Here is a 13,345-nt window from a genome sequence, read left to right on the forward strand (position 1 = left end):
CACTGACAAACATATAAATACTCTGCAATTCTAACTTCGGTTTCATTTTTGTGGTTATGTCTTTTTAATCTGGCGCTCTGCTTTATGTTATGGAGATGAAGATTTGAACTCCTGAACTGATAAGCCGTCGCTACCATAACACTTGCATTCAGTAATAAGCTTTTATGATCTACTACATGATATCAAGTATCTCTGCAATGCCTAAGAAACCTAAAATAACTCCAGCAAAATGCCGGCACAATTCCTTTGAAAGGTCAGGGCCAATTTCCTTCTCCATCTTTGAAACAGCCAAAGCTTGCGCTCCATCTCTAATGACCTCACTGTTGACGGGATGGTAAACCCTAATCTCACTTTCTCCTTTTTTAAATTACACAGAAAATAGCAATATATTTTTTAAAATTTATTTGTGTCAGTATTTTGTCAGTAAGTTCAAACAGCTGTTTTATAAAGAAAAGCAATCCTGGACGAAATCAATGTAAGAACTGTTGACAAGTTATTATTTGGAAAACAGGTCCATGCTGTAGGCCACACAGCTAAAATAATTTTAAAAAATAAAAATTTGAAGAAGTGATTCAGATCTGTAATTAAAATTAGAAATTTCTAAATACATCTGTTCAACAACAAAAATTCGATAGTGCTTCTGTCATAAAAAACATAATTATTTTTTACAATCTCCATCATTAATTCCACAAGAACTCAGAATCCATGTGTTAGCTTAACATTGCTCTTCATAATGTTTTTTTAGACAAATCATGTTCAGCAAAAATCTGTGACATTTATCAGACAAGTTACTAGTATTCATGCACGACAACAGTCACTTCTCTTAGAGGGAACTTTCAATATTGGATTGGCAGCTGGTGGAATACTATCACAGAGGAAGAGTATGTACGTACTGTGGGATCACTGACAATATGCAGTTAGGAGTATCAGGATTCAATCTTGCACATAATGAACTTCACACTCTACATAAACAATTAAGTACAAGTACTGCAAATGTTCAACCTGTCATCAATTCTCTCTGATGGTCCAGACTGTGACAACTATAACCCCATATTCTTTTCAACTTATTATGAAAGGAGATTACAGGATATACTACCTACTGCAACAAATGCTATTGTATTGCTGCATACTTCAAACTATCTGTTACAATTATTGTTTGTCTTGTAACAGAACACAAACAGCTCAAGTTTGTTTATTTGAGGACATATCTTCAGCTCTTACTTGAAATGAGTTGTAAAAATCAGGGTAGCTCTATACCAGAACAGTGGGACTGAGATTTCAATTTTTTACATCACATTTAAGTGCACAGTATATTACAATTACATCATTTTACTTGGTTTTAAATTGACTGGTTGGTTGTATGACTACTTTACTCCTTTCTTTCCCCTAGAAAGTGTTTCTATAGTCAAAATGTTCTGTGTGATAACAGCTCCCACAGCTGCAATGAAAGTAAAGCAGTTCACAGTCTGGGAATTTATCTGCACACTACAATGCTTTTTTTGAAAACTGTCCTAAAGGAAAATCTTGCCCTACTCTGACCTGTAGATCAATCCATCATTCCATAATGTAGAAATCTACAACTTTACGTGTAACTTGAGATACAAAGTAAGAATAAGTATTTAAATGCACAAAATGTTAAAAGATGTAGAAGTCAAATTTATCACAAAAACTTCTAGAAGCAGCTGGATTTACACCATCACGCAGATGCATTCTTCATTTATAATTAACTAACTCATCTACTGACAGCACAAAAACTTTATAAATCATTACGAACTATTTAAATATGTCAGATATTTTTGAAACAGAAATGGAAGCACAGAAGTCATTAATATGTGCAGATTTATAGCTTAGGCCAGTATTGCACTATCAAATTTCTTTGTCAAAGATTTAATCAAAGATGTGATCAAATATTCGGTCAAATACACTCCTGGAAATTGAAATAAGAACACCGTGAATTCATCGTCCCAGGAAGGGGAAACTTTATTGACACATTCCTGGGGTCAGATACATCACATGATCACACTGACAGAACCACAGGCACATAGACACAGGCAACAGAGCATGCACAATGTCGGCACTAGTACAGTGTATATCCACCTTTCGCAGCAATGCAGGCTGCTATTCTCCCATGGAGACGATCGTAGAGATGCTGGATGTAGTCCTGTGGAACGGCTTGCCATGCCATTTCCACCTGGCGCCTCAGTTGGACCAGCGTTCGTGCTGGACGTGCAGACCGCGTGAGACGACGCTTCCTCCAGTCCCAAACATGCTCAATGGGGGACAGATCCGGAGATCTTGCTGGCCAGGGTAGTTGACTTACACCTTCTAGAGCACGTTGGGTGGCACGGGATACATGCGGACGTGCATTGTCCTGTTGGAACAGCAAGTTCCCTTGCCGGTCTAGGAATGGTAGAACGATGGGTTCGATGACGATTTGGATGTACCGTGCACTATTCAGTGTCCCCTCGACGATCACCAGTGGTGTACGGCCAGTGTAGGAGATCGCTCCCCACACCATGATGCCGGGTGTTGGCCCTGTGTGCCTCGGTCGTATGCAGTCCTGATTGTGGCGCTCACCTGCACGGCGCCAAACACGCATACGACCATCATTGGCACCAAGGCAGAAGCGACTCTCATCGCTGAAGACGACACGTCTCCATTCGTCCCTCCATTCACGCTTGTCGCGACACCACTGGAGGCGGGCTCCACGATGTTGGGGCGTGAGCGGAAGACGACCTAACGGTGTGCGGGACCGTAGCCCAGCTTCATGGAGACGGTTGCGAATGGTCCTCGCCGATACCCCAGGAGCAATAGTGTCCCTAATTTGCTGGGAAGTGGCGGTGCGGTCCCCTACGGCACTGCGTAGGATCCTACGGTCTTGGCGTGCATCCGTGCGTCGCTGCGGTCCGGTCCCAGGTCGACGGGCACGTGCACCTTCCGCCGACCACTGGCGACAACATCGATGTACTGTGGAGACCTCACGCCCCACGTGTTGAGCAATTCGGCGGTACGTCCACCCGGCCTCCCGCATGCCCACTATACGCCCTCGCTCAAAGTCCGTGAACTGCACATACGGTTCACGTCCACGCTGTCGCGGCATGCTACCAGTGTTAAAGACTGCGATGGAGCTCCGTATGCCACGGCAAACTGGCTGACACTGACGGCGGCGGTGCACAAATGCTGCGCAGCTAGCGCCATTCGACGGCCAACACCGCGGTTCCTGGTGTGTCCGCTGTGCCGTGCGTGTGATCATTGCTTGTACAGCCCTCTCGCAGTGTCCGGAGCAAGTATGGTGGGTCTGACACACCGGTGTCAATGTGTTCTTTTTTCCATTTCCAGGAGTGTATATTTGACAAAGATCTTTGACGTAGTGCTAGAAGGGGTATTACACTGTCATTATATTTTTCGTCAAAGTTCAAGATGGCTGACAACAACTTGTTACTAACCGCAGCACTTGTACCACAACTGCACTGTGTGCATATGCGGAAGAGAAGCGGGGGAAAAAAAGGAAACGTACCTGGGTGAAGCCGCAGGTTTTACGACGACACGATAAAAGCATTCAACAAAACTTGTTATGTGAGCTTATAGTGGAGGACGTCAAGTCATACATCAATTACTTAAGAATGGATGAGCATACATTTCTGTATATGCTCAATGAAGCATATCCTCATATCACAAAGCATAATATTCACTTAAGAACTGCTACATCTGCAGAAGACAGGCTCACTGTAACACTCCGATTCCTTGCTACAGGAGAGGGTTGGGTTGGGTTAGGTTAGGTTAGGTTAGGTCAGGTCTCCGATCTTCATAATCTATTTTTGTATTCAGCGTGCCTCACGTTGTAAAGCGCCTCATCAGCTTCATACATCTCTATTAATTTTGTAGTTGTCGGCACACACCAATTGTATTTACCCGCAATGTTTATAAAAACACTACAGACAACAGAATGCAGCGATGCTAGCGCTCCATGCGGTAACATGTCACATTGCAGTGAACAGAAGACAAGCGACTTCTTTGATCAAATCTACAGCGAGGCCCTAGATTTGATCAAATATTGGACGACATTTGACAAAGTTCCCTACTAAACCATCAAATATCTTTGACAAAGACATTGGACAAAGATATTTGACAAAGAAATTTGATAGTGTAATACCGGCCTTATCCCTGAAGTCATTCAATCTTTATATTGAGGAAGCAGTAAGGGAAACAAAAGAGCAAATTAAAAGGGAATTAAAATTCAGGGAAAGAAATAAAACACTGAAGTTTGCCAAACTGGCTGTAATTCTGGCAGAGATCACAAAGAACTTCGAAGACCAGATGAATGGTGTGGTTAGTGTCTCGGAAAGAGGCTATAAGCTGAACACCAACAAAAGTAAATTAAGAGTAACACAACATAATCAAATTAAATCAGGCAGTGCCATGGGACTGAAATTAGGAAATAACACACTATAAGTAATAGTGGAGTTTTACTATTTGGGTAGCAAAATAACTGACAATGATTGAAGCAGACTGCCAATAGAAAAAACGAATGTCACTGAAAATGAGAAACGTGTTAACACTAAATATAAATTTAAGTGTTAGGAAGTCTTTCTTGATGGTATTCATCTGTAGTGTGCCTTGTACAGAAATGAAACTTGGGCAATGAACAGTTCAAACAAGAACAGAATGGAAGGATTTGAAGTGTGGTGCTACAGAAGAATGATGGAAAATTACATGTGTAGATCAGACAACTAATGAAGAACTGCAGAATCATAGATACAATGCTTGTCTACAGTAAGTGGGTTCAAACTGAATGTAGGTTGCAGTAATTATGCAAAGATGAAGAACGACTAGCATGAACAGCTGTATCAAACCAGTCTTCAGACTAGTGACCACACCAACAACTTATAAACATTCTGTCTACATTAACTATTGCAGTTGATAATGCTGTACACACAACTTACAACTTCTCAGGGAGCAGGGGCGTCAGTGGAATTCTGATAACTCCAGAACAGTACAGATGGTTTCCTGCTGTTGTCAGCCTTAACTGAAAAATTTTGTAGCGTGCCATAGCAATGTAGCGGTGTAGTAAGCATTGTGAATGCAATGTTGTTTCCAATGTGCCTCTTGCTTCTTGAGGAGGACACAGGCCTCATTTCCCCCACAAATATCTTCTCCCACCCAACTCCTTCCACACAGTAGCCCATGCATTATCAGCAATTGTGTGCTTATGCTACCAACATATCCAATGAAGTGTTATGTTGTATTGCGTTAATTTCTGTTAGTAACAGAGAATTCCCAAGGGAAAGCAATTGGAGGATCAGGTGTTAAATCCTTAAACAAGTGCAGCTGGCAGAGGTGGAAGACAAAGCCAGAGACCAGCAATGATTAACTATCATCTGCAGTACATGTCTCCTTTGTTGTGACTGATTAACCTCATTTTTGCTGTGCATTTTTTAATGTGTTCTTTTATAATTTATGCAGTGTGCTGGTTTTTTCCTTTTACATTGTGGTTATTTCTTCTGTCTTTCTGCTGCTGGCCTTAAAGGACCATTAATGCAATAAATTATTATGAACACAAATCTCCAGCTGGTACAACCAAAACAGTGTGAAATTAGCAAGTTAACACCTGCAAATAACATACAAAAACCCTGCAGAGTATGAGCATCCCCAACTGTTCCCTATCTACAGGAGAAATATATTTTTAAATTTTTGTTGTAAAGCAGAGAAAATGTTAACACTGAATATAAATTTAAATGCTAGGAAGCATTTTCTGACAGTGTGGATGATAAACAGTACAGATGAGAAGAAAATACAAGCTTCTGAACTGTAGTGGTGCAGAATAATGCTGAAGAACAGGTGGATAGGTCACATAATTAATAAAGAGGTACAGTATCAAAATGGGGAGAAAGTAACTTGATGACACATCTTGACTAAAGAAAGAGAAAGGTTCACAGGAGGTGTCAAGTAACAGACAGTTTGGTAATAAACACCAAATTGTGTGTGGGGGGTGGGTGGAGGGGGGGGGGAGGGTGTGAGGGGGGGCAAGGGGCGATCTAAGGTGAGGGAATTATGGAAGGAAGCCAGTGCTTGAATGCAGTAAGTGTTTTGAAAAGGATATAGGGTGCGGATAGCTATGCCATTAAATATCAGTCTGTGGGTTGTTGATTACAAAAATGTTAATAGTGGCATACCTCCAGGTTTTGAGCCTCACACAATGCTTCCAGTTCTTCACACTTTTGTTTTGACTCCAGCAATGCTGGCGTTCGTTCATCTGAAAATCACAAAAAGAATGTGCATTAAAATCATACAATCATAACTTTCAAAATTTAATTATTTTTGACACAGTATCTAAGGAACAACAACAGTTGATACTAAAATTAATCTTAAAACATCTCAAATGTAATTTTTATTTGGTAACTAATCTCAGGTGCTTATCTATCTTCAAACCAATTTAATATCCTCTATGATGTAGACCATCATTGGTAGTACCGGTGAAGTAATACCATCTAGTGTAAGTCATTATACTGTGCCAAACAACCAATATAATTTCTAGCTACATGACTGCATAGTATATACAAAGAACAAAGGCAATTAGAGGTCACCGTTCTTTCAGCAACAAAGTGATTAGACACAGTACAAGTCTGAACAGAGAATGAACAAAACTAGATACTAAATACAGTATTATTTGAACGCAATAGTGTGTGAAAGCTTTTGAAGATAGCTTTCTCAATTATACACACAATGCACGTAGTCTATTTACCATTCATTCTTAGGAAAACACAAGCTGCAGCAGAAAAAACTGAAATCACCCAGAAAATGCAAGTTATTTGTTGTGGCACAGTGATATTGTGCCTCATTTTCATTGTATTCTGTGAACCCATATATGAGGTACTAATCAACAACAATGCCATCTCACCATTGTAAGGGGAGGGTGCTTTGGAGGCAAAGATGGCTGAAGACCCTGACAAGATGCTTCCTTTGAGGAACATTCTGGTGTTGGATCATCTGACTGTGAATTGAATGAGAGCCTGAGGCTATGTTACGGGCCGAGTCAAGAGCCTGAAGTAATTCCAAACAGTGAAGAGCTCACTATAGGGTTTCAGCTTGGTGAGGAGTGAAGTACAAGGGGATGTCTTTGACTTGTCGCTTCTGCAGCAGAAAGGTATCCAGATAGGAAGAGGACACTGATGTAGCAAAGTGTGTCGCAATGTGTTCTGCAAGAATTGATGAACTGGTAGAAAGATGACCCTGTAGGACAAGACCTGCAACAGCTGTTGAAGTTGGCAGCTCATAAGACCACAGAGCTTGGCCCACACCTGAAATGATGAGGCACACGTCCCCAAGGAGGCAAGACAGCACTCTCAACATTCCTTCTTAACGCGTTTGATTAGACAGCGAGCCTTAGCACTAAGTCGCTTAAAAGTGATAATATTGGCCTGCAAAGGATGTCGTTTGAATCATTGAAGGACTCATCAGCTATCATGAATAGCTATTGTAATGTCTTTAGCCCACCATGGCACCATTTGATATTTGGGGGGCGGGGGCGGGGGGGGGGGGGGGGGGGGGGGGGAGGGAGCTGTAGAAAGGTGAATAGTTGTTCCAGGGACATGGATGATTGAATTGGAGATGCCTTGCAAAACTTCATCAATATAAGCTCACAGAGAGGGGACGAATGTAACAGCAGAGACATGCAAAGGCCAGTCGTCTCTGAAGTGCCCAACAGGGTATTTGGTCCACCTGACAGTGGCAAGGAAACAACAGGATCACCTAAAAGTGGTCACTGTCACAAAAGTAGTTGTGAGCAATGTAGCAGAGCCACAAGATTAGGGGAAGAGAGAGAGTGATAGCTCAAACAGTGCCACAGGTGGCACTGAAGTGGGTAGGAAAACCATTATTGAGGAGACACAGGTCATGGTCTGTGAGATGCTGGTCAATTAGAAGGCCCCTATCATACAAAGTGGTACTCCCCAACAACAGTTGGTGTTCACTGAAGTCCCCAAGCAGGAGGAGAGGAGGGGAAGGCAGGTGGGAAACTATTGGATTAAAATGTGGCCAATTCAACATAAGTAACTGGCCTGCTGGAGGTAGGTAAACATTGCAAATGGTAATTGCTGATGCTGCTTGCACCTGCACCACTATTGCCTCCAACAAGGTACAAAGGGAATTCATTCACTGACAAAGCACAGACCCCTCCAGATGCCCTCTCAGGGCCAGCACGGTTCCGACAGAATGTGCGATAACCGCAGAGCATTGGAGACTGGTCATCAGGGAAGTGTGTTTCTTGGAGAGCAAATGCAAATCACAAAGTAGAGGAAATAAGGTGGTGCATTTCCAGCAGGTGACTGTAGAACCCATTAGGCTTCCACTGACTGATCACATGACTGGTGGCCAGGTAGGCGTGAAGGAGACAAGAGGACTGATCATGCAGCAGTATCACTGCCTGTCACCAGTGGGCACAGAACCACATCCATAAACATTGGTGCAGAATTCCACTGCGTGTGGGGATCCAGTGCTTCTGGGACCACCAGAGGAGCCTTGTTCCCTCTTCTTCTTCTTCTTCTTCTTCTTCTTCTTTCTTCATAACCTTTGGTGGGCAAGGTTCTTTCAAGGGGCTATCTGCACTGAGTGTAGGGACAATTGAAGAGCAGACAGTGCTGGTGCCCACAGGCCATGGCTCCTTCAGCCACTGTTTGGTATCGGACCACTGGTTTGGTTTGTTATGGGTTGGGGTTGTGTTGTTTGGGGATGGAGACCAGACAGTGAGGTCATCGGTCTCATCGGATTAGGGAAGGACGGGGATGGAAGTCGGCCGTGCCCTTTGAAAGGAACCATCCCGGCATTTGCCTGGAGTGATTTAGGGAAATCATGGTAAACCTAAATCAGGATGGCCGGACGCAGGATTGAACCGTCGTCCTCCCGAATGCGAGTCCAGTGTCTAACCACTGCGCCACCTCACTCGGTCTGGACCTCTGGTCCAGAGGTTGCCAGATAGAGGGATCCCAAGAAGGAGACCTGTCAATGGTAGACACTGAAGAAGGAAAACTTTTCTGCAGCTGGGTGCAAGAAGTTCTTCCCAAAGAAAGTACTGTAGAAACCATGGGAGGGGACAGTGGTGGGAGATCTGATTTGGGGAAGGTAGAGGTAGGGGGGGAGGGGTAGCAATGGTCTTGATTTTAGTGTAATGGCCGTCACATCCACACAATGCAAGTGTTCATATTTCTTCCGTGCCTTAGTATGTAACAGGTATTACTGGATCTTCTGTTCTTTCTTGAAAACTGTGCACGTTGGCGAACAAGGGGAGTGACGTTCTGCGCAGTTGACTCATTAAGGTGGACGCTCACAAGGACTACCTTCCTGGAGTGATGGTCCACAGTTGCTGCATTCTGGATCTGCCATGCAGCAAAATGATACATATATACCCAAAGTGTAAACATCTGAAGCACGTCATAGGTGGTGGGACACACAATTTCACATAACAGCTGTATACTATGACCTTAACTTTCTTCAGGAGGACGTTCCCTTCAAAGGCTAAGATAAATGTGCTTGTATCAGTGCAATTATCCTTGGGTCCTTTTCGTACACATCTGATGTATGCTTTGCCGCTGGAGGTTAGCCTGCAGCTCCTCATCGTTTTGGAGTGTAAAATCTGTCTGAAAGAAAATTCCTTGGACCATGTTAAAATTTTATGCGGGGACATGGTTACAGGTATTTCACCTACATGATCTCATATCTGATGAACTGTATATTGGGCATTAGAGGAAGTTTTAACTAATAACAAACCATTTTGCATTTTCCCCCAGAGACTCAACTTCTTCAAATTTGTCTTTAATGTTTTTGGCAAAAAATAATGGTTTCATTGAAGTAAAAGTATCCCCATCAATTCGAATACATACCAAGTAACAGGTGAAGTGTTTTGCACCCAGACATCTAGCTTGTCCCTCTGCCCTCAACACAGCTAGGGAGGAAACAGCATGAGGTCATATCTCTCTGCATTACAATCTGAATAGAGTGCTGGACCCTTGCAGCCACCAGTGGAAGTAAGTTTAATTCACTTCACAAGTGACTCTTCCACCATGATACCATCTTCTCCAAATGGGGACTCCCACCTTGCATGTCTCCCAGCAACAAGAATGGTTAACTGGCCATCAAACATTGCCTGAAGTCCCCATGCCCAGGCCACGGTAGGCACAATTCCTTAGCTTGCAGAGGGAGTTTCCAGCTCAGACACCAATAGTGCAGTCCTTGTGTGGTCAGGAGGCTACCACCACACAGGAACATGATGATCTCCTCTCACCCCCCCCCCCCCCCCCCCCTCACACACACACACACACACACACACACACACACACACACACACAATGGAATGGCTGCACACACACACACACACACACACACACACAAAATGGAATGGCTGCTGGGTTTCTTGGTGGGCTCATAACTTTTGCAAGAAAGGACAAATGCAAAGAGAGAGAGGCACAAAAGGTGGAAGATACACCACACTGGATGACTTTCCTTGCATGATTAACAATTATTTAAAATTTGGAAAAGGAATAGCAAGTTAAACTCAACAGGAGGAATATATATGATGGCTATCCAAAAAGTACATTGCGTTTTGGAATTAAAAATAAATAAAGTATTGGAAATTTTTTTTATTATATACAGATGAAAGCCACACTTAAATACTACTTTTCTACATAGTTGCCATTTAAATTAAGGCACTTATCGTAGCGATGGACGAGCTTGGAAATTCCTTCATCGTAAAATCCGGCCGCCTGAGCCTTCAACCACGTAATGACTGTCTTTTGGGACAGAAAAGGTGTGATCTTTGTGGATTTCCTGGAAAGAGGCACTACAATAAACTCTCAAAGGTATTGCCAAACTCTGCACAACCTCAGAAGAGCAGTACAAAACAAGCGCAGGGGAAAGTTGGGCTTAAAGATCTTGCTGATTCACGACAACGCCCGGGCCCACACGGCAAATGCCACTCGTGAAGTTCTCGAATCTTCTAAGTGGGAGTTGTTTCCTCATCGGCCATACAGTCTTGACCTGGCACCGAGTGACTTCCACTTATTCCCAGCAATGAAGAAGTGGTTGGCTATGCAGCGTTTTGATGACAATGCACAGCTTCAAGAAGAGGTAGCCACATGGTTGAAGGCGCAGGCGGCCGAATTTTACGACGAAGGAATTTCCAAGCTCGTCCATCGCTATGATAAGTGCCTTAATTTAAATGGCAACTATGTAGAAAAGTAGTATTTAAGTGTGGCTTTCATCTGTATATAATAAAAAAAATTTCCAATACTTTATTTATTTTTAATTCCAAAACGTAATGTACTTTGTGGATAGCCCTCGTAGTTAAGAATGAAAAGATGTAGAATGCCAGAAGGGAAGAAACTGAGAATGTGGTACAGAATCACAACCAGATCCAAGCAGAATCAGCACTAGGAAGACTATCTAGTGAAAATGCAGAGAGGAAAAAAGAAAAGTCAAAGAATAGACATGCAGCAAGGAAAGGGAAGTAATGCTACAAGGTCTGGGGCCCTGTGGTGGCCACGCATGTCCTCACAAAAGATATGTGAGCCCCCATTGGGGAGTACACTTTTTTTTTAGTCAAATTTTGTCATATATTTCTTTATTCCCTCATTTAGCAATGAAAATAATCACCTTTCGAAAATTTAATGTAATTGGATGGATAAAAAATCCACTCACCAAGTGCCAGCAGGAGAACACAAATATATAGGTACTAAAAGTTGCAAGATTTCAGAGGCAATGACTCCCTCTTCTGGTAGAAGGGTTGAAGGGAAAGGAAGAGGTATGAAGGAGAAGGACTGGTGAGGTTTAGGAATGGGAGAGGTCAGAAAAGTCGCCCAGAATCCCATGTCAAGTGACAAGGCTACATTCCAGATAAATATCTTCAAAAAGGAGTTCAATATAATGAGAAGGATAATTGCTACTCATCATATGGTGAAGATGCTGTGACTCAACATCTCTGTACATCTACATTCATACTCTGAAAGCCATTGTACAGTGTGTGGCAGAGGGTATCCTTTACCACACCACAACTGGTTGCTTCCTTTCCTGTTTCACTCACAGATAGAGCAAGGGAAAAATGACTGTCTATATGTGCCCATAAGAGCCCCAATTTCTTGTATCTTATCTTTGTGGTGCCGAAATGTATGTTGGCAGCAGTAGGATCGTTCTGAAGTCAGCTTCAAATGACAGTTCTCTAAACTTTCTTAGTAGTGTTCTTTGAAATGAATCGCTCCAGGGATTTCCAATTGAACTCCTGAAGCACATCCATAACAGTTGCATGCTGATCAAAGCTTCCAGTTACAAATTTAGCAGCTTGCCTCTGAATAGCTCTGCTGTCTTCCTTTAATCTGACCTGGTGCTGATCCCAAACACTCGAGCAGTACTCAAGAATAGGTCACACTAGCCTTCTATTGGAGATCTCCTTTACAGATGAACCACACTTTCCTAAAATTGTCCCAATAAACGGTAGTCGACGATTTGCCTTCCCTACCACAATCCTCACAGGCTTGTTCCATTTCATATCGCACTGCAATGTTATGCCCAGATATTTAAATAATGTGACTGTGTCAAGCAGGACACTAATGAGGCTGTATCTGAACATTACAGGTTTGTTTTTCCAACTCATCTGCATTAACTTACATTTTTCTACATTAAGAAAAGGCTAGTGTGACCTATTCTTGAGTACTGCTCGAGTGTTTGGGATCAGCACCAGGTCAGATTGAAGGAAGACAGCAAAGCTATTCAGAGGCAAGCTGCTAAATTTGTAACTGGAAGATTTGATCAGCATGCAACTGTTATGGATGTGCTTCAGGAGTTCAATTGGAAATCCCTGGAGGGATTCATTTCTGCCATTCATCAATCCTACTAGAAATTTTGTCTTGGTTATCTTGTACTAACCCACAGTCACTTATCTTTGACCCCTTCCTGTATACGACAGCATCACCAGTGAGCAACTGCAGACTGCTGCCCAACCTGTCTGCCAGGTCATTTATGTATATAGAAAATGGCAACAGTCCTGTCACAATTCCCTGGAGCACTCCTGGTATTACTCCTGTCTCCAATGAACACTCACCATCGAGGACAATATACTAGGTTCTATTACTTAAGAAGTCTTCAAGCCAGTCACATATCTCGGAGACTATTCCATATGCAAGAACCTTTATTAACAGTCTGCAGTGGGGTATCATGCTAAATGCTTTTCAGAAATCTAGAAATATGGTAGCTGCCTGTTGCTCTTCATCCATACTTTGTAGTATATCATGTGAGAAGAGAGCAAGCTGGGTTTCACATGAACGATGCTTTCTAAAGCTGTGCTGATTCGTGGACATGAGCT

The 13,345-nt window shown here is 42.7% G+C and overlaps 1 protein-coding gene across 2 annotated transcripts in view; it reads right to left on the reverse strand.

The window, feature by feature from the left end:
* The window catches only part of LOC124773942 (thyroid receptor-interacting protein 11-like), a 465,298-nt gene that overhangs the window by 406,953 nt on the left and 45,000 nt on the right, over window positions 1-13,345 (reverse strand). For both annotated transcript variants that reach the window (XM_047249444.1, XM_047249443.1), the window contains exon 2: window positions 6,174-6,253. In XM_047249444.1, coding sequence (XP_047105400.1) covers window positions 6,174-6,253 — 80 coding nt within the window. The remainder of the gene's footprint in view (window positions 1-6,173; window positions 6,254-13,345) is intronic.

This window comes from Schistocerca piceifrons, chromosome 2 (assembly GCF_021461385.2).
Source record: "Schistocerca piceifrons isolate TAMUIC-IGC-003096 chromosome 2, iqSchPice1.1, whole genome shotgun sequence".
Classification (NCBI taxonomy): domain Eukaryota; kingdom Metazoa; phylum Arthropoda; class Insecta; order Orthoptera; family Acrididae; genus Schistocerca; species Schistocerca piceifrons.